Source organism: Geotrypetes seraphini, chromosome 2 (genome assembly GCF_902459505.1).
Source record: "Geotrypetes seraphini chromosome 2, aGeoSer1.1, whole genome shotgun sequence".
NCBI lineage: Eukaryota > Metazoa > Chordata > Amphibia > Gymnophiona > Dermophiidae > Geotrypetes > Geotrypetes seraphini.
In genome coordinates this window covers 448,330,643-448,352,513 of record NC_047085.1, presented here as the reverse complement: position 1 = coordinate 448,352,513, position 21,871 = coordinate 448,330,643, and the positions used below count along the sequence as shown (strand labels likewise).

Below are 21,871 nucleotides of genomic sequence, written 5' to 3'. Positions count from 1 at the left end.
TTAAAATCGACAGAGATGGACCCCTCAGGCCTTCCTACCCCTATAACTTGCCAGGTGTGCTCTGAATGGCAAGCCAAGGAGCATCCATGTCCCATGTGTAGTGGAGCACATGGGGGAGGGGGAGAAGCAGGTGCCTTGGGCTCAGCCTCCTCTAAGTCCTCTAGGGATGGAGATCTGAAGGAGGCACCTTCCCAAGATAAGAGAACCTTTCCAGAGACCTCCAAAGATGCATTGACCAAGCGCAGGCATGTAATTGCCGCAGAGCCCAGGAGGACTGGCAAGGAGTCCCTGTCAGGGTCTTTAAGACCCCCAGTACAAGGCTTCATCCCAGATTTTGTGAGCCTTATGTGGCATGCCTATTTGAACTGTCAAGTGTCCTCAGCATCTGCGTTAGCATGATGAAGGCAGTAGTACAGAGGAACTCCCCTTAGCATGTGCCTCAATCAGATGAGGACACAGCTGGACCAGGAGGTTCAGTCTTAAATAGACTGGAAGATGGAAAGTACGATTCCATGCCATTATTGTTCCATGATGCAGTTTCTCTGGCAGAGTCTGTTTCTCTGCATGAGAACAACAGTCAAGAAGTAATAGTGGCCCTGAACAAGGGTAAATACTCTACTGTGTGCTGGCTGTTAACCTAAGAACATAGGAATTGCCATACTGGGACAGACCAAAGGTCCATTAAGCCCAGTATCCTGTTTCCAACAGTGGCCAACCCAGGTCCCAAGTACATAGCTAGCTCCCAAGTAGTAAAACATTTTATGCTGTTTATCCAAGGAATAAGAATGGATTTCCCCAAGCCATCTTAATAATGGCATATGGACTTCTTTTTTAGTAAATTATTCAAACCTTTATTAAACTGCTAAGCTAACTGATTTCACCACACTCTCTGGCAATGCATTCCAGATTTTAATTACACATTGTGTGAAGAAATATTTGCTCCAGTTTGTTTTAAATCTATTAAATAGCTTCATTGCATGCCCCTAGTATTTTTTGGAAAGAGTAAACAAGCGATTCGCATCTACCCTTTCCACTCCACTCAGTATTTTATAGGCCTCTATCATATCAACCCTGAGCCATCTCCAAGCTGAAGAGCCCTAGTCGCTTTAACCTTTCCTCATAGAGAAGTTGTCCCACCCTTTTATCATTTTCATCACCCTTTTCTGTACCTTTTCTAATTCCACTCAGTTCAGGGTCGTTGGACACTGGCTCAGCAAAAGTGGTCCATAAATCAACTAGAATTCATAGCCATTTGACTAGTGCTTCAGGCACTGGAGAAGTCTCTGGAACACAAGTCAATAAGAGTCTTCTCAGACAATGCAGCAAGGAGACCCTAGAAGCACTCCATTACACCTAGAAGCTCAACTCCTCTTTCAGTGGACAGAAGCTTATTTGTAAGCTCTCTCAGCCATGCACTTAGCGGGTATGGAAAATGTACAGGCCGACTTTCTCAGTCGGAAAACTCTCGACCTTAGGGAATAGTCTCTGTCCCCCCAGGTGTTCATCTCTGTAGTTCAGCAGTGGGAGCATCCACAGAAGGATCTGATGGCCTCGACAGTTAACACAAAGGTGGATCACTTTTACAGCCAGAGATATACAAGCCTAGAAGCGCGGGTTTGGACGCATTAGTTCAGCTGTGGTCAGAGAAAATGTTCTTGTATGTGTTTCCCCTGTGACTCATGTTTGTTGAGTCACCGGGTTTGGTAGTTCTAGTGGTGCCCGATTTGCCACGCAGACCATGGTATGTGGATCTAGTTCATCTCCAGAGGGACAAACACCTTAGACTGCCAGTCCAGGTGAATCTTCTCACTCAGGGACTGGTCCCTATCAAGAATCTATAACACTTGGGGTTTATGGCATGACTCTTGTGCGGGCAGCCCTGTGTGGTCATCTCCATTCTGCCTAAAGCTAAGAAGCCATTGATTGTAGCAGCCTATACCAAGGCCTGGAAGTCCTTTCAGCACTGTTGTGCTATGGATGATGTAGAGCCCTTACGAGCTATGATTTCGGTAGTCCTGGACTTTTTGCAGGAGGGACTTCAGAAGGGTCTGTAATTCGGATCGCTGAAAGTGCAGATAGCAGTCCTCTCCTGTTTCCAAGCTCAGGGGGAAAGAGGCTCTCTGGCGTCTCACCCAGATGTCACCCGGTTCATTAAAGGAGCTCTTTAGTTGTACCCTCCGGTGTATCTCCTTTTCCCTTCCTGGAATCTTAACACCATATTACAAGGTTTCAGTAGAGCTCCATATGAGCCCTTAGAGGAAGCTTCCCTTCTAAATCTTACAAGCAAGATAGTGTTTCTTGTGGCAATTACATCGGTGAGATGAGCTTCTGAGTTGCAAGCTCTATCCTTCAGGGAACAGTTCTTAAGATATGGAAGCAGAGCTCTCCTTATGCACGGTTACGTCCTTCTTACTGAAAGTAGTCTTGGCCTTTCACGTTAATCAGGAAGTCTGTTTGCCTGGTTTTTATCCTATGGGGTCTAAGAAAAAGGATAAAATGTTGCATTTGCTGAATGTCAAGGTGCTTCTCTGGTACCTTGAAGTTACTAATGAGTTTCACATATTGGATCAACTTTTTGTTCTGACCAGTCATGCCAAGAAGGGGAGGCCAGCATCTAAAGCCTCGATTTCCAGATGGATTAAAATGGCTATTTCCTCTGTGTATGTGAGTTGCGGTAAGCAGCTGCCTATCACATTGAAGGCGCAATCCTCTAGAAGAGTTACTACCTAATGGGCGTAGATAGGTGATTTTGCAGCTACTTGGTCTAATCTTCATACTTTTACCAGGTTCTATAGCAGTCAGGAAAGAAGCCACTTACGGATCTTCCATTTTGAAGGCAAGCTCAGCAGGCCTGCTTTAGTCTCCGGGGACTGCTTTGGTACGTCCCTAGCGTTCAGGACTACAAGACACATAGCACTAGAAAGAAAGATAATCTTCTTTCTTGTAGATGTGTCTAGTGGTCCTGAAGCCCTGTCTTGTCAGCGGGCTTTGCCTTCCTTCTGCCTTAAGATCAGTCTGAATTTGGAGAATTCTCCGTCTCTCAGATGAACAGAGAGGATATTAAAAAAAAAATAAAAAAGGAAGAGAAAAACAATCAAGAGTGTAAAGTCTGGTTTAAGTCTGCTTGATAGTAGGACATGTGAGTAGCTACAAGCTCTATATAAGATTAGTGCTGGTTGCACACGTTTTTGTGTCAGGTCTGAGCAGTTATTTGAATGTTATAATGTTAATTGGTAATGCTTGTTACTGAGCAGACAGAATTATAGTGTTGGGGATTTCCCTCTTTCTGGTTATGTCTTTTGTTACAGTGCTACTTGATTGCTTTTGTACAAACTGACAGGGCAAGAGCAGCTCCCTGCGAAGGAGGCAGAGTTCAAAAGATGATTGACAGCATTCTACAAGCAACTGGATTGATTGACTTTAAGAAGCAGCGAAAAATGTCATGTGACTAAGGAGAGAAGGGTAGTGAGGTACAGTACAAGCCGTGCTGTCTTTATGTCTGATTCATTGTTATTTTATTGTGAATTGTTTTATTGGAACCTGCTTCATTAATAAGCAGACTATAAATGGAAAAATGATTAACAAACCATTTGTCATCCTTATGCTTGTTTTACCCATTTCTGATGGTCATATTCTGGTACCCTGTTTAACAAAATCAGTGCAGTGCCCCCTACTAAAAAACCCCAAATCAAAAATTGCAATGATACCCACTCTCTGTATTTCTGAAGGGTTAGGTTTTGTAAAATTGGAATTGGAATTTGTTTACTGAAGAACCCTATTTTTTTTTTTTGTTCCATAAGACGCACCTGACCATAAGGTGCACTCACCTGTAGAGGAGGAAAAACCAAGGAAAAAATAATTCTGAACCAAATGGTGTGCCCTGTCCCCCCTCTGGTAGTCTAGTGGTAGGCCGGGACAGGGCACAGGGCACGTCTAGTGGTGGGCATGTCTAATGGTAGGCACATGTAGTGGCAGCCAGCCCCAAGCCAGACAGCCCCCCAGCCTCCCCTGTACCTTTTTAAATCATCCCCCCAGTACTTTTAGATCATCCCTCCCAGTAGATCATCCCCCCCAGTAGATCACCCCCCCCCAGTACTTTTAGATCATCCCCCCAATAGATCATTCCCCCCCTCCCGTACCTGGTGGTCCAGCGTGTATCCCTCCCTCGCTAGTGGCGCACAGGTCAGGAGCGCGGATGACTGGAGCAAGCTTTCCGTGCTCCCGCTTGGGCCCGTGAGACTCACAAGAACTGACAGAAGCCATTTAGAAATCAGCGCAGGCCCAAGCAGGAGCGCAGAAAGCTTACTCCTGACATCTGCGCTCCTGACCTGTGCACCGCTAGCAACATGCTGAACCACCACGTACTACGACGACGACGGAGGAGGAGGAGGAGGTGGCGGGCAGGCAGGTAGATGTTTTAAAAGGTGCGGCAATGGCAGGTAAATGGCTGGGTGTTTTAAAATGGTGGGGGGGGTTAAAATTTGTACCTTCGCTCCATAAGACACACCGAGATTTCCACCCACTTTTGGGTGGAAAAAAGTGAGTCTTATGGAGCGAAAAGTACGGTATATGTCATGAATAGTCTGTGATATTTTATAACATGGTGGGATCTCATACAAAATATCAGTATACCAAAGTTTATAAGTATGTGCAGTAAATGTTGCACTGGAGACTATCACCAAGTGTTAGGTATATAGGTGTTAAATGTGCTTACCAAGCAGGAATTTGAAATCAGATTTTGGCATTTGATTGTTTGGTGAAATAATGGAAGTTTGTCTATACCTAGTTCTCTTCTTCTTTATAACTCTAGCTTCTAGCATCCACAAGGCGGGACCAGGACAATATGCAGGCAGAACTAAATCGCCTCCAGGCTGAAAATGATGCCTCTAAGGAAGAAGTAAAGGAGGTGCTGCAGGCCTTAGAAGAACTTGCGGTGAATTATGACCAGAAATCTCAGGAAGTAGAAGACAAAACAAAGGAATATGAGCTGCTCAGTGATGAACTCGGTCAAAAATCGGTTAGTATTTAGGGTACAAAGCTCACATGTCTGAAACAGTTTTTAATAAACAGTGTTTTATTTTATTTATATTTTTTCTTGCTTTAGGTCGTTTTGTCAAATATAGATTCAGAACTGCAAAAACTTAAGGAAATGACCAACCATCAGAAAAAGAGAGCAACAGAGATGATGACATCTCTACTAAAAGATCTTGCAGAAATAGGAATTGCAGTAGGAAATAATGATGTAAAGGTAAAAAAATAATTGAATCATAAATATGTAAGATTGAAGAGCTTTGTTTTACATGCATGTTCATTCTAAGTCTGTTTAATACTCTTCCTTTCTGGCTGTTCTTGCCACCATAGTGGCAGTCATCAGTCAGGAGCTACAAAACTTAGCTCCTTCAATAGCACACTACATATGCATCATTAGTCAGTCCATCAGGTGTTGCTGTAGTGATGAGGCTAACACATCCTCCTCTCTAAAGTGCTCTGCAGGGGGATTGATGAGAATGCTGTCATCATAGTATCTTTGACTAAGGCTGGTTCAAGAGTAGAAGGTGGGCTTGGGGTTGAAACCCTGCTCTCCTGCCTGGATATCTTTGCATTCTCAGTAATAAATTAAATAGTTAAGTAGCTATGTACAGCAGTGTACTGATATTGATAAGATAGTTAATGGTTCAGCTGTTATTTTTAAAAGGATCCACATGTGTAAATAGCAGCTTTTACGTATGTACATTTTCCTGTATTTAATTTGACACATTTATATTCCACTCAGCATTAAGTTCAGAGCAGATTACAATAGATAAAAACAGATAAAAGACTATTCCCCCCCTTTTATGAAGCCGCCTTAGGCTTTTTTATTGCTAGTTATGGCGGTATTAACTCCGACACTCATAGGAATTCTATGAGCATTAGAGCTAATACTTTGTGGCCAGTGATAAAAAAGCCTAATTCGAGTCCCATAGGCACTGATCGCAGCCATTCAGAAAACAGCGTAGGCCCAAGCGGGAATGCGGAAAGCTTTGCTTCTGACCGCCACGCTCTTCTGACCTCCGTTCCACTGGCTGGGAAATAAGAAGAGGAGCTAGCTAGGGAGGGAGGGATCACGCTGAACCATCAGGTAATTTGTAAGCGGTCGGGAGGGTGGGCAGCCAGGCTTGGTTTAAAAAGGTGCGATGGACGGCGGTGGGCGTGCAGCGGGGTGGGGTGTTTTACAGAGGTTTAGCAGGCAGGGTGTTTTAAAAAGGTTGGGCTGAAGGGTATTTTTAAACGGTACGGGGGGTGTAATTTTTTGTACCTTCGCTACATAAGATGCACCGAGATTTCCACCCACTTTTGGGTGGAAAAAAAGTGCATCTTATGGAGCGAAAAATACGGTAGTTCCATACTTCAGCCACTTTACCTATTAGTGTAATAGTGATTCTAGAAAGCAGCCATTTACATGTTGAAGACACATGTTGAAATGACTAGGTTTATAATCAGAGCATGGGGATGAAATGGTTTAGGTAGGCCTTATAATATTTACATATGTTGCCCATTTCACAAGGGAAACTTCCATAGCAAAGCAGCAGATGAATCCAGACTAGTGGGTATAGCTCACATCGACCAGCAGGTGGAGATAGAGAACTGATTAACAGTTGGCCTTAAAGCCTGGTGTTCCTTCTGTTGATTCAGTTTTGCTCTATCTCCCAGCAGGGACTGAGCTAGCCCTCTAGCTCTTGGATTCTGGATGCTGCCGGAGATATTGGTGTTCGGTGGACTTCCTCTGTTGAGACTTTGTCTCTTCAGTAGGATAGGGGTGCCTGGCTGAGTGGTGCCGGCTTTAGGAGTTACACCTGGGCCCCCCCAGGTCCCTACTCCACCCTCCCCTCCGGGTGATTGAGGGGTTGTTGGTCCTGCAGGAGTCGTCCTTTCTTCATTCCAGTACAAAAAAATAAAAAAATAAATAAAAAAAGGAATCGGCTTCCTGTTCATGCTGAGCTTGGCATTTGGTGCTTTTGCTGGCCGTACACTTACCAGCTGTGTCCTGGCGTCTCGGATCGCGGGAGCAGAGGGGTGAGTGTTTTCCCTGCCTCGGGGCTTGGGTGTCGCGGTCCCGACTGTAGGGGCGGTTGGGGGCGGAGTCGGGAGTCGGCGGCGTTTGCCGCGTGTGAACAAAAAAAAAAAAAAAAAAAAGCAGCCGCGCTGCAAAACGCGGCATGGCAACGGAGGCCGGTCAGAGGTGTTCGCGCTGTGGAGCGCGCAGGACACCGTCGGGCCTTTGCTCGGCCGAGTGTGAGCTGGCTCTGGCTGAAGGGGCTTTGTTGCAGGCTTGTGAGCTGGCGATTTCCCGGGTAACAGAGGCACGGGATAATTCCCCGGCTCGCAAGGGTGAGTCAGAGCGGCGAGGCTCTTCCGTAGCAGGGGGGAGTTCAGCGGCGGTGGGGGAGGCGGGAGCAATGGCGGAAGTCGCGGCCCCGCTCCCCGGCCCGGAGCAGGGCGGTTCAGCGGCCCTTCAGTGGGGTTCTTTTTCGCCGGAATTTGTAATGCTGATGCACAGGGCATTTTTGTTACAGGGTGCGCAGCCCGCCCCGCCGGTGCCAGTGATCGAGGTGGCCCTTCCGGTGCCCTCGACGTCGGCGGTGGTGCCTAAGGAGACAGGCCAACCTGCTGAGGGCACGGTGGGGTCGCCAGCGAGGGCGCTGGGTGCAAAGAAGAGCAGGCTCGTGGCCGTGGAGGCCGAGGATATTCTGCCTAGATCCCCTTTTTCTCTTCCAGAATCGTTGGAGGAGGGGGAGGTCCTGGATTGGGATGCAGGGGATCCCCCGGGTCAAGAAGGGGATGACCCGGCCGCGCTCAGGTTATTCCATAGGGAAGAATTGTCTTCCTTAATTTCAAAGGCTTTACAGGGGCTGAATATTTCTCAGGCTGATACGGTAGTATCAGGTAATCCCCTGATGGCGGGCACACGGAGACCACCGAAGTCTTTTCCGGTGCATGAAGCCATGCAGGAGCTGATCTCGGCGCAATGGGATACACCGGAAGCCAGTTTAAGGGTGGCAAAAGCCATGCGGCTCTTGTATCTGGTGGACCCGGCTGAACTGGATAAGTTTAGATTGCCCCGGGTGGATGCTTTGGTGGCCGCGGTAACCAAACGGACTACCTTACCGGTGGAGGGGGGAGTGACGTTGAAGGATGCGCAGGATAGGAAGATTGAATCTTCCTTAAAAATGTCCTTTGAGGTCGCGGCACTGACCTTGCAGGCCGCCATATGCAGTTCTTATGCGGCACGAGCATGTCTGCAGTGGTCGCAAGTGGTGTCAGATAATTTAACGGAGTCTGGTGGTTCTGTCCATGCGGAGCTGGCAGATTTGGAGTCCGGCTTGGCTTATTTGGCAGACTCATTATATGATATTGTTAGGGCGTCGGCGAAGCAGATGTCTCTTTCAGTGGTATCTCGCAGATCCCTATGGCTACGGCATTGGGCGGCCGATGCGGCTTCTAAGCTTCGGCTGGTACGGCTCCCTTTTAAAGGGGGTTTCTTGTTTGGAGATGATTTAGATAAACTGGTGAGAGATTTTGGGGATACCAAAACTCAGCGTTTACCGGAGGATAGGGCTAGGCCCCCGGTGAGGCCCTCATCGTCGAGACCGCGCTTCAGGGATGTTCGGAGATCCAGGTCTGGTAAGCCTTTCTTCAGATCGGCTGCTGGTTCGTCCTCGGCTTCGAAACCAAGGTTTCAGCAGAGGGGTTCCTTTCGTACGACGAGACCCTCGTCGGGGCAGTCCACGCGTACCCCAGCCACTCGCACTCCACAATGACGGGGGCGTGGCTCCCTCCGCCTTTCCCTTAGGGGGCCGGCTTTCGGAGTTCCGGGCGGAGTGGGCCACGATCACGTCGGATCAGTGGGTGTTGGACATTGTTCAAGAAGGGTACAAGTTAGAGTTCGCCTCTCCCGTCGTAGATTCTTTCTTGGTGTCCCCGTGCAATGGGGCGGCCAAGGGAGACGCGGTCCGGATGACTCTTCAGGGGCTGCTCGAGCTAGGGGCAGTGGTACCGGTGCCCCCAGAAGAAGTAGGCACCGGTATATATTCCCTTTACTTCATTGTGCCAAAGAAGGGGGGGTCCTTCAGGCCGGTGCTGGATCTCAAAAGAGTCAACAGATTTCTCAGTGTTCGCCATTTCCGGATGGAGACGGTGCGCTCGGTTATTGCGGCTGTACGCCCGGGAGAGTTCCTCACGTCCCTCGATCTCAAGGAGGCATACCTCCATATTCCGATCTGGCCTCCGCATCAGCGGTATCTGCGGTTTGCGATTCTCGGCCAGCATTATCAGTTTCGGGCAATGCCCTTTGGCTTGGCGACGGCCCCCCGCACCTTTTCCAAGGTCATGGTGGTGGTAGCCGCCTTCCTCCGCAAGGAGGGGATTCGGGTACACCCTTACCTAGACGACTGGTTAATCCGCGCCTCGTCCAGCCAGGAGAGTGTGGCGGTTACTCAGCGAGTGATTTCGCTCCTACAGTCGTTGGGGTGGATTGTCAACTTTCCCAAGAGTTTCCTGTCCCCGTCGCAGTCGTTGGTGCATCTGGGGGTGCGGTTCGACACGGCTCTGGGGAAGGTGTTTCTACCCCGAGACCGGGGGGAGAAATTGCAGGCTCAAATTCGCCTACTTCTCGGGACGGCCAGACCGCGAGTTTGGGATTATGTACAAGTGCTGGGTTCCATGGTAGCGACTCTGGAGGTGGTCCCCTGGGCGCGGAGCCACATGAGGCCTTTACAACAGTCTCTGCTCTCTCGCTGGTCCCCAGCTTCCCTGAACTACAATGTGCGTCTCCCATGGAGTCGTCGAGCAGCTCGCAGCATGCAGTGGTGGCTCCACGAGTTGCATCTGTGGAAGGGCATGCCGTTGGCCACGCCAGACTGGGTAGTGGTCACCACGGATGCCAGTCTGTGGGGTTGGGGGGCCCAGTGCCTGCAGGCGTCAGTGCAGGGGGTGTGGTCCTTCCAGGAGGCCCAGTGGCCCATCAATTTGTTGGAATTAAAGGCGGTCAGGCTGGCGCTGTTGGCTTTTCAGTCACTGATTCAGGACAAGCCGACCAGAGTCTTTTCGGACAGTGTCACGGCGGTCGCCTATGTCAATCGGCAGGGGGGCACCCGGAGTCCGCAGTTAGCAGAAGAGGCGAGAAATTTGTTTCAATGGGCGGAGCGGCATGTGCCGCTTCTCTCGGCGGCATACATTGCAGGTCACGAAAACGTGCAAGCGGACTTTCTCAGCAGGAAATCTTCTGGACCCAGGAGAGTGGGAGTTGTCTCCTCGAGCGTTCAGCCGGCTAGTCAGTCGGTGGGGCTTGCCGGAGATGGATCTCATGGCCTCGTCCCGCAATGCGAAGTTGCCTCGGTTCTTCAGCAGACGCAAGGAAGAGGGTTCGGAAGGGGTGGACGCGTTAGCTCTCCCATGGCCTCCGAATTCCCTTCTGTATGTGTTCCCGCCGTGGCCCATGATAGGGAGAGTGTTACAGCGCATCTCTCGCTTTCGCGGCAGAGTCATCCTGGTGGCTCCGGATTGGCCGCGTCGGCCGTGGTACGCAGATCTGATTCAGCTGTCGGTGGGCGAGCGAGTGACGTTCCAGGTAACGCCGGACTTACTGACGCAAGGTCCGATATGGATAGAAGATCCGGCCCGCTTTGGTCTTACGGCCTGGCTATTGAGCGGTCAAGGCTAAAAAAGAAGGGCTATTCAGAGAGGGTGATCGCCACTCTGCTTAAGGCCAAGAAGCTTTCGACGTCATCCTCCTATGCGAGAGTCTGGAGGATTTTTGAGGCATGGTGCGGTCGCCAGGGAGTGGCGCCCTTCAAGGCTTCTCTGCCGGCTATTCTTGCTTTCCTGCAGGAGGGCGTCGACAAAGGGTTAGCCTATAACTCTTTAAAGGTTCAGGTGGCGGCCATTGCCTGTTACAGGGGCCCGGTGGATTGATCGGCTCTCGCGTCGCAGCCGGACGTGGTCCGTTTCCTCAAGGGGGTGAACCATCTCCGCCCGCCGGTCAAGCGTATTTGTCCAACGTGGAATCTTAAGCTCGTCCTTGGGAAGTTGCAGGGGGCACCTTTTGAGCCCCTGTCAGCGGCCACGTTAAAAGATGTCACACTGAAAACAGTTTTTTTGGTGGCAATGGATTCAGCGAGGCGAGTATCGGAGCTGCAGGCGCTTTCTTGCAGAGAACCCTTTTTGCGTTTTTCGGAGACTGGGGTGTCGGTGCGTACGGTGCCGTCCTTTCTGCCGAAGGTTATTTCTGCCTTTCATGTGAACCAGGGTTTGTTCCTTCCATCCTTTCGGAGAGAGGATTGGGGGACTCGATTTTTGTCTTTACGGCTGCTAGATGTACGCCGTGTGCTTCTCCATTATTTGGAAGTGACGAATGGCTTTCGTCGGTCGGACCATCTCTTTGTCACTTTCGCGGGGAAAAACAAAGGGATGGCGGTGTCTAAGGCGTCCATTGCGCGTTGGGTCAAGGACACTATTGCTTCAGCGTATGTGCTGTCAGGTAAGAGAGTACCGGAGCACCTTCATGCTCATTCCACTCGGGCTTTGGCCACCTCTTGGGCGGAGTCCGGGGGGATGTCTTTAGAGGAGATTTGCCGTGCGGCCACTTGGTCGTCGACCAATACTTTTTCACGCCATTATCGTTTAGATGTGGCGGCCCGTTCAGAGGCGAGTTTTGGCGCAGCAGTGCTGGCAGAGGCGGCATTGGCGTCCCACCCAGTTTGAGTTTGCTTTGCTACATCCCACTAGTCTGGATTCATCTGCTGCTTTGCTATGGAAGGTAAAATTATGGTCTTACCTGTTAATTTTCTTTCCTTTAGAAGCAGCAGATGAATCCAGAGCCCCTCCCCGAATGACACTGGTTGTGTGTAGGGTGTTTAGTTGATTGGGTAGTTGGGGCTATGGTTGGTAAGTGTATGATTTCATTGCTGAAAAAAAAAAAAATAATATTTTTTTGGTACAAAAGAGACACATAGCATAATATCAAGAAGAGAAAGGCACATTTTCTACTGGAATGAAGTTTTTGTTGCGGCTCATTCTCCTTTCGGGATGCTTGGGCAGAATGCATAACTGAATCAACAGAAGGAACACCAGGCTTTAAGGCCAACTGTTAATCAGTTCTCTATCTCCACCTGCTGGTCGATGTGAGCTATACCCACTAGTCTGGATTCATCTGCTGCTTCTAAAGGAAAGAAAATTAACAGGTAAGACCATAATTTTACCATATGTTAATATAAGAATATTTAGACATCTAAATTTACATCTGCTGTGAGAAACTGGAGGGATGCAGACAAGCCTGCCTATATGTGTAAAGGCCAAGGTCAATGCTGTCCTACCTCCCCTTTCAAGTCATCCTGATCACCCTGACTGCTGTATAACACTCTGTTCTCCAAGGACAAGCAGGTATAATATTCTCACATGTGAGTGACATTATCCACGGAACCTGGTATGGACACTACTAAGTGCACTGTCACTAAATCTTTAGGCAGTTCCCATACACACACGCTGGTGTCTTCCCACCTGACATCAGCTCGTTTTCCATGGAGCTGAGAAGCTGTGTCTTCAGTTTTCTCTTCAGTATGTCAAATTTTTTCTTCATTTTTTTTGTGCCTTCCCGTACATATTTTTCTTTCCAGTGCAATAGGTGAGACCAGTTTAACTTCATCCTATGCCTTCTCTTTCCAGAGCAAGGGCATAGGATGGAGTTATGCTGGTTGATCCGGTTGATATTGTGTATTTGGATTTTCAAAAAGGCATTTGACAAAAGTACCTCATGAAAGACTTGTGAGGAAATTAGAAAGTCATGGGATAGGAGGTAATGTCCTATTGTGGATTAAGAACTGGTTGAAAGACAGAAAATAGAGAGTAGGTTTAAATGGTCAATATTCTGAATGGAGAAGGGTAAATAGTGGGGTTACCCAGGAGTCTGTGCTGGGACAGTTGATTTTTTTTAAACTTTTTTTTTTTTTTAATAATTCTTTATTCATTTTAACACTCACACAATAAGTGAAACAGTATATAACATCCATTTGGTCTTACATACATCACTTAATATTATACAAAGCTCAATTTCAAATTCCATATCCCTCCCCTTCCCTATTCAATAACATTCAACTCAAAACAAATATATAATAACCTCCCCCTCCCCACATTGTTACTCTCAAAGAAAACCAAGAAATTTCCACCCCCCTTCTTGGATGTGCATATTTAAGGGGAAAAACTTGTTATTCAATCATTACAGTATTTTGTTAATGATTCCCAAATATCCTGAAATTTCTTAATGCCCCCCCCCCCCTTTGTATGGCAATTACCCTTTCCATTTTAAATATGTGACATAACGAATTCCACCAAAAACTATAATTTAAGCAATCCCAATTTTTCATTTTATGTTATATAGCAACCCCTCAAAGAAAAATGGGGAGACCCAATGATCCACAGTGAAAACAATCCACCGATGAAAACAAAAACTGTGGATACAGATGTTCTGGAGATAATTTATTAAACACGGACATATGGTTTCTTCAGGTTTGAATACGATGTCTTTTTTATATAGTTTAAAGACAATAGACTGTTTTCAGTCCAATTCTTTATATGTGAGGTTGCAAACAATTGGTATGTATAATGTCTTCTCGTCATTACATTGTGTCACATATCTCTTCATGTTTTCAAAATCAGACACGCACCATGGTTTCTTCATTCTATTAACTTTTCATTCTTATGGCTTCTCTTAGGCACCTTATAGATTCCTGTGCTTAAGTTTATATCTATTACACACCTATGACACTTTTTCCTCTCATGTCTCATCAATGTTTCAAGCCTCTATATATAGCATGTCACACACTTGGCTCACTTGTTTTATCTTGCAGTTGAGTATAGACACTAATATGCATGCTCCAGATTGGCATCACAGTCACTTCTTATCTTTCTATCTTTTTATTTTTTTATCTTTCTCTTTATCATTATTCATCATTACCTCTTCCTTTTGAAACCCTGAGGAAGGCGTGTTCGCCAAAACACGGACCGTGTAGGGTCTGGTTGGATTTTTATCACAGTATTTTTTATTATTGTACTTTTTTAATTGAATTTTCATGATTTTATATGTCAGTGTTTAATAAATTATCTCCAGAACATCTGTATCCACAGTTTTTGTTTTTGTTTAACAACCCCTGTCATAATCTAATATAATAAAACGCTAGGCCGCGCATGCGCAGTTCCATCGCGTGGGTCCGTCTCTCTTCCCCAGAGACGGATATCGGACATGGCAGCTGTCGGCCCGTGCTGTTTTTTGATCTGCCCTGCTCCTTGCCTGAAGTCCTCTCTCCTCCCCCGAGGCTGATGTCGGACGCGGCGGTTGTCTCCCCCGAGGCGGATGATCTTATGGGAATCAATGTTCTTCGCTCTGCCCTGCTCCTTGCCTTACTATATTTTTAAGTTGAAAGACCAGGCAGCGGCTCCTCTCAGGTCGGAAGTCCAATGCAGTCGGGGATCTTGAGAGGAGCCGCCGCCGCCGTGTCTTTCAACTTAAAAATATACTAAGGCAAGGAGCAGGGCAGAACGATCTTCAAAATGGCGGCAAATCGATCTCCGTTCCTCGGGGGGGGGGGGGGGGTCTGGGAGGAGAGGGATTGCGGCCACACCGAGGAGCCCAGCAATTTTCTGCTGTCCGGGACCCAACTCATTTGCCGCCCCCCCCCTCTTCCCTTACCGCGGGCCCGCCTGGCGATTTAAGCAGCGTGTCAGCACTCTTCACACGCTGCTTCGGGCCCTTCTACTGCACTGATTTACTCTGGCACGTCCGGAGCAAATCAGGGCAGTAGAAGGGCCCGAAGCAGCGTGTTAAGAGTGCTGACACGCTGCTTGAATCGCCATGTGTAGTCGGGCCCGCGGGAAGGGAAGGGGCAAAGGACTCGGGCCCGCGTTTGTAGTCGCGACTATGGGAAGGGAAAGAGGGTAGAGGAAATGCTAATGCAGGCACAGGGAACTGGTGTGGGGGGAGGGAAATGGAAGGGGGAGGGAATGCTACTTTGGACAGACAGACAGAGGGAGGAAGGAAGACAGAAAGACAAGAAGAAAGACACAGGGGCAGGTGCACAGGGAACTGGTGTGGGGGGAGGAAATGCTGCTTTTGACAGACAGAGGGAGGAAGGGACACAGAAAGACAAGAAGAAAGACACAGGGGCAGATGCGGGACAGCGGGAGTCACGTCAGGAGGGGTGCGGGATGCCGCAGAGGGAACTTTTCCAATGGGTGCAACTGGGCGGCTGTCAGGAGCCTCTGATCACGGGCAGAGCAAGGTAAGTGTATCATAGGGATAAGAAGGAGGAGGGGGGAGAAAAAGGAAGGGCCGCCTACTGCTGGACAGGGGGAGAAGGAAAGAGGTGCAGATGGCCGGGGGGGTGGGGGGTGAAGAAAAAGGAACGGAGGCCTAATGTTGGAGAAGGAAGGTGCTGCTAGACAGGGGGGAGGTAAAACAAAGGGAGAAGGGCTGCTGCTGCATAAGGAGACCTGTGAAGGGGTGGTGGTGGACACAGGGGAGGTAAAAGGAAGGGAGAATGGACAGGGGGAGCAGGCAAGGGGTGGTGATGGAGAGCCAAGGAAAAAGAAAGACAGAAAGAAAGAAAGCGGCTAAGGAGAGAGAGAAAGAGAAAGAAATAAAGAGAGACACACACACATATATTCTAGCACCCGTTAATGTAACGGGCTATAAGACTAGTAAGTAATAATTTATTATTATTAACTGAAATATTTTTTAACATATTTATCAATGATCTAGAGATGGGAATAACTAGTGAGATAATTAAATTTGCTGATGACACAAAGTTGTTCAAAATTGTTAAATCGCAAGAGGATTGTGAAAAATTGCAAGAGGACTTTGTTAGACTGGAAGACTGGGCATCAAAATGGCAGATGTCATTTAATGTGAGCAAGTGCAAAGTGATGAAAACAAAAACTGTGGATACAGAAGTTCTGGAGATAATTTATTAAACACTGACATATAAAACCATGAAAATTCAATTAAAAAAGTACAATGATAAAAAATACTGTGTTCTAAATTCTTTATTCATTTTATATTTTACATCAAGTGTACAGAAAATAACATTATAATACATCAAAACATCACTTGAAATTCCACAACATTTTCCATAAATAAGATTTATCCCCCTCCCACCATGCCAATATAAAATAAACTACATAATAAAATACAGTATAATCTATCCATCTCTTCATATCAAATGATTAAAATCACAAACCCACCCCCCACTCCCTAAAATCATTTATGTTATACAGGGAAAATTGATAATTATTCATTACAATACTTTATTAATGGCCCCCACACATCCTTAAATTTATTAAAAGATCCTTTTTGAACAGCTAACGCTCTTTCCATTTTATACAAGTGATACACTGAATTCCACCAAAAACTATAATTCAGTCTTTTCCAATCCTTCCATTTATACGTGATTTGTTGAATGGCAACTCCTGTCAAAATCATTAAAAGTTTGTTATTATTTGAAGATATTTGGCATTTAGCTCTCATAGACATGCCAAATAAAACTGTGTCATACGACAATGCCACATGATTTTCTAACAAACAATTTATTTGATCCCAAATCGACTGCCAAAAAACCATGACAAATGGACAGTAAAACAATAGATGATCCAAAGTTCTTTCAAAGCATCGAGACAACAGTGCCAACATCTATTAGACTTAGAGCAATCCAATTTTTGTAAACGAACATATTGTGATAAAAATCCAACCGGACCCTACACGATCCGTGTTTCGACGAACACGCCTTCCTCAGGGGTCCAATGGTTTGCAACCTCGCATATAAAGAATTGGACTGAAAACAGTCTATTGTCTTTAAACATGTGAGCAAAGAACACCGCAGACAAGCTGAAGTAGCAAAAAAAAAAAAATGCAATAAAACTACTAAGTAGTAGATTTAAAACAAAAAAAAAATTTTTTTTACATAACATGTAATTAAACTCTGGAATTCATTGCTGGAGAATGTGGTGAAATCAACTTAGCAGGGTTTAAAAAAAAGTTTGGATAATTTCCTAAAAAGAAGTGTATAGGCCATTATTGAGATGTATTGGGGAAATCCACTGCTTATTCCTAGGATAAGCAACATAAAATCTGTTTTACTACTTAGGATCTAGCTAGGTACTTGGGATCTGCGTTGGCCACTGTTGGACACAGGATACTGGGTTTGATGGACCTTTGGTCTGTCCCAGTATGTTAATTCTTATGTTCTTATGATAGGCTCAGGAGTAATCTAAGGAAATATTTTTTTACAGAAAGGGTGATAGTTGTATGGAATAGTCTTCCGGTAGAGGTGGTGGAGAGAAAGACTGTGTCTGAATTCAGAAAAGTATGGGACAAGCACATGGATTCTCTTAGGGCAGGGGTAGGGAACTCCGGTCTTCAAGAGCCATATTCCTGTCGGGTTTTCAGGATTTCCCCAATGAATATGCATGAGATCTATTTGCATGCACTTCTTTCAATGCATATTCATTGGGGAAATCCTGAAAACCCAACTGGAATACGGCTCTCGAGGACCAGAGTTCCCTACCCCTGTTTTAGGGTGAGGAGAATATAGTGGATGCTGCAGAGGAGCAGACTGGATGGGTCATTTGGCCTTCATCTGCCTTCATCTTTCTATGTTTTCTCTTTCTTTTGCCCTTGCAGCAGAGAACTGGTGTAAAAGCTGTTCTCAAGGGAAACTGAGCAGAGTTCAATCAGATACAAATATTTTTAACACACAAAATATTATCTGTAACAATGCAATAATTTTAATTTGTATATTTATGATAATTCTTCTTTATAAGCTGTATTACAGTAGTAGAGCATTGTACCTACAGTAAAAGCACATATTTTTTAAAAATCCTTTCTGTCTATTTTAGCACTAGCTAATATAATCTGTAATTCTGATTAATAGAGAAAAATGTATTACCACAAAAGTTAACCAACTGGCTTAAAAATAAAATGTTTAGGACCTTGGTCGCTCTTTTGTTCTGCAGGAATTTAAAAATAAAGTGAGGAGAAACACCAAAATCACACTCTTATATAATCCATTCTCCTCCCTCCTAACCCCCCCCCTCAAACCCTATGAAAAACAAAAATTCCATTAAAGTTCAGACTTTGAGAAGCAAGATGAATCAGCCACGCAAGTGGATATTACATGACCATGCTGGCATGGACCTAGCTTTTTCTAAGAATGAGCAGGACTTCTGTGGAGCCACTTCCTCATAAACCCTCTCAGTCCTCTTTTTGTCCACTATCTCTGCTACTCCCTGGATGTTGTAATTTTCTACTAAATTTTCCAAAAGTCACTAAAGAGAAACATTTTTTTTTGGGGGGGGTTCTTTTATTGATACTTCCTACAAATCTCTTCCTTATTTTCCCCAACCCCCATCCTCCCAAAAAAGTGTAAAAGAAAAAGTAAACTGTGACTAGGTTTTTCAGATGTCTTCATTTCTTCCTCTTTCTTTCAGCAACCTGAAGGAACTGGTATGATAGATGAAGAATTCACAGTGGCAAGGCTGTACATTAGCAAAATGAAATCAGAGGTGAAAACTATGGTAAAACGCTGCAAACAATTAGAAAGCACCCAAGTAGACAGCAACAAAAAGATGGAAGAAAATGAGAAGGAGTTGGCAGCTTGCCAGCTTCTTATTTCACAGGTAAAGTAAGTGCTGAAGTATTTAGTTTAAGAATTTGGTCCATCAAACCTGATAATAAATTATCTTTCCAAATTAAACTATGATATAAAAAAAAAAATCACTTTTTTACCATTATGTACAGAAAAAATATTGGGGGGTTTTTGTGTCAAAGCATGAGGCAAAGATCAGAGTACCTCCAAAATGTGGAACAGGGACAAGCACAGAGACTCTGTGTGCTAGAAGAATTATATAATTGCTTTATATGAGACAAGCACCTATAAATAGTTCCTTATAACAGTTTGGACAGGAGAACTGATGCAGCCAGTCCTGGATGAAGAAGAGCTGTCACTCCTGTAGGCAAGCTTTGACCATAGAGGAACTAGAGAAAGACTGGAAGGAAAACACTGGGAGATGGGTGGAAAACTGAGAAGCAGGGAGAGAGGCAGAAGAAAGAGAATGGGGACTTGTATACCCCTTTTTGTGGCTTTGGCATGTCAAAACTGATATTCAAGTGGTGGGCACTGGAGAATTAAGCGACTTGTCCAGGGACACAAGGAGCAGCACCAGGATTTGATCTCATAACCTCTGGGTGCAGAGGCAGCAGTTCAACCAGTGAGCTACAGCCCCTGGAAAGAAGCAGGGGTGGGAGGCTGAAGGAAGTTGATATTAAGAGCATATTACAAAAACCAGACTGGAAATAAAAGAATAGCAACTAAGATTTAAAAAGTGCAAAGTGAAAACTAAGGATGTGAACATAAAGCATAAGATTTTAAAAGGTCAATGAGCACGTTCAATGCCTTTATAAAAGTAGCTTTCAGTAGTAGTCTGATTGCTGTATTGGATTTTACTCTTGTAGAGGCATTTACAAATGTGTCTCTGGACTGCAAAAAGACAGAAAAATGGATTGGAGATAAGACATTAGAATTATAAGATTAGTTTGAATTACTCCAAGTGACTGAAGGAATGGAATGCTAAGGGGGAGGAGAGGAGAGAAAGGGCAAGGAAAGGAAAGAGAAACATAGAAAGATGACGGCAGAAAAGGGCTACAGCCCATCAAGTCTGCCCACTCTATTGACCCACCCCATTAAGTCTGAATGCTAATGACCTAGTTCCTTAACTCGACCCTCGTAGGGATCCCACGTGGATGTCCCATTTAGTCTTAAAGTCGAGCACGCTGGTGGCCTTTATCACCTGCACCGGAAGTCTGTTCCAGTGATCTACCACCCTTTCTGTGAAGAAATACTTCCTGGTGTCACCACTAAATTTCCCTCCTCTAAGTTTGAGCGGGTGCCCTCTTGTGACCGAGGGTCCCCTGGGAAAGAATATATCGTTTTCCACCTCGACACGACCCGTGACGTACTTAAATGTCTCAATCATGTCACCCCTTTCCCTGCGCTCCTCTAGGGTATAGAGCTGCAGTTTGCCCAGTCTTTCTTCGTATGAGAGACCTTTGAGCCCCGCGACCATCCTAGTGGCCATCCGCTGGACCGACTCAGCTCGAAGCACATCTTTCCGGTAGTGTGGCCTCCAGAATTGCACACAGTATTCCAGATGAGGTCTCACCATGGTTCTGTAGAGTGGCATTATGACTTCAGGTTTACAGCTGACGAAGCTTCTATTGATACATCCCATCATTTGCCTTGCCTTTGATGAGGCCTTCTCTACTTGTTTGGCAGCCTTCATGTCTGCACTGATGATTACCCCCAAGTCCCGTTCCTCTGAAGTCCTAGCTAGTGTTTCTCCATTCAAGGAGTATGTTCTGCATGGATTTCCGCTGCCGAGATGCATGAGCTTACATTTTTTAGCGTTGAAGCCTAGCTGCCATGTCGAGGACCAGTTTTCCAACGTGATCAGATCTTGTGTCATACTATCCTGGAGGATGCTTTCACTTACTATGTTACACAGTTTGGCATCGTCGGCGAACAGTGCTACTTTACCCTGAAGCCCCCGGATCAAGTCCCCTAGGAATATGTTGAAAAGGGATGGTCCCAGGACTGAGCCCTGCGGCACTCCGCTAGTCACCTCCGATGTCTCAGAGAGGGTGCCGTTGACCACCACCCTCTGAAGTCTTCCACTCAGCCAATTACTGACCCATGCAGTTAGTTTCTCACCCAAACCCAGCGATTTCATCTTGTTTAATAGTCTACGGTGTGGGACACTGTCGAAAGCTTTACTGAAATCCAAGTACACTATGTCCAGAGACTCTCCCGAGTCTAGCTTTCCTGTCACCCAATCGAAGAAGCTTATAAGATTGGATTGGCATGACCTGCCTCTGGTGAATCCATGTTGATAGGGATCCCTTAGATTCCCTTCATCCATTATCGTGTCTAATTTACCTTTAAGTAGAATTTCCATGAGTTTACACACTATTGATGTGAGACTCACTGGTCTATAATTTGCAGCCTCTGCTCTGCAACCCTTTTTGTGCAGAGGAACGACGTTGGCTGTTTTCCAGTCCAGGGGGACTCTCCCCGTACTTAGGGAGAGATTGAAGAGCATGGCTAACGGTTCCGCCAGAACATCGCACAGCTCTCTGAGCACTCTTGGGTGCAAATTGTCCGGTCCCATGGCTTTGTTCACCTTGAGTCTTGAAAGTTCTCTGTAAACATCAGCTGGTGTAAACTCAAAATTCAGAAATGGGTCTTCCTTGCTTTCTTTTGCTTCCAGCCGTGGCCCGTGCCCTGGTGCCTCGCAGGTAAAGACTGAGCAGAAGTATTCGTTCAGTAGTTTGGCTTTTTCAGAATCTGTTTCCACATAATTCCCGTCTGGCGTTCTAAGGCGTACTATCCCGTCTGCGTTCTTTTTCCTGTCGCTAATGTACCTGAAGAAGGATTTGTCCCCTTTTTTAATGTTCTTCGCTAGAGTTTCTTCCATTCGAAGTTTGGCCTCCCTGACTGCTGTTTTGACCGCTGCAGACTTTGTCCTGTATTCAATGTTTGCTTCTTTTTCCCCCGTGCGTTTGTACAAGAGAAACGCTCTTTTCTTATCCTTGACGAGGTACGAGACCTCATCAGTGAACCATTGGGGTTTCTTTTTTCTTTGTTGTTTAGTTACTGATTTTATGTAGCGGATAGTTGCCTCATGAAGGGTCGATTTCAAGGTTGACCATAAAACCTCCACATTATCCGTTACTTCTTGAACCTGAAGCGTCTGATGGACGAAGTCTCCCATGCGTGTGAAGTCAGTACCCCGG

The 21,871-nt window shown here is 46.1% G+C and overlaps 1 protein-coding gene across 1 annotated transcript in view; it reads left to right on the top strand.

Annotated features, from left to right (window-relative positions):
- KIF5B (kinesin family member 5B) overlaps positions 1–21,871 on the top strand; it is a 195,222-nt gene that overhangs the window by 93,526 nt on the left and 79,825 nt on the right. The window contains exons 14-16 of the mRNA XM_033931498.1: positions 4,811–5,017; positions 5,105–5,248; positions 18,511–18,699. Of these exons, the coding sequence (XP_033787389.1) occupies positions 4,811–5,017; positions 5,105–5,248; positions 18,511–18,699 (540 nt within the window). The remainder of the gene's footprint in view (positions 1–4,810; positions 5,018–5,104; positions 5,249–18,510; positions 18,700–21,871) is intronic.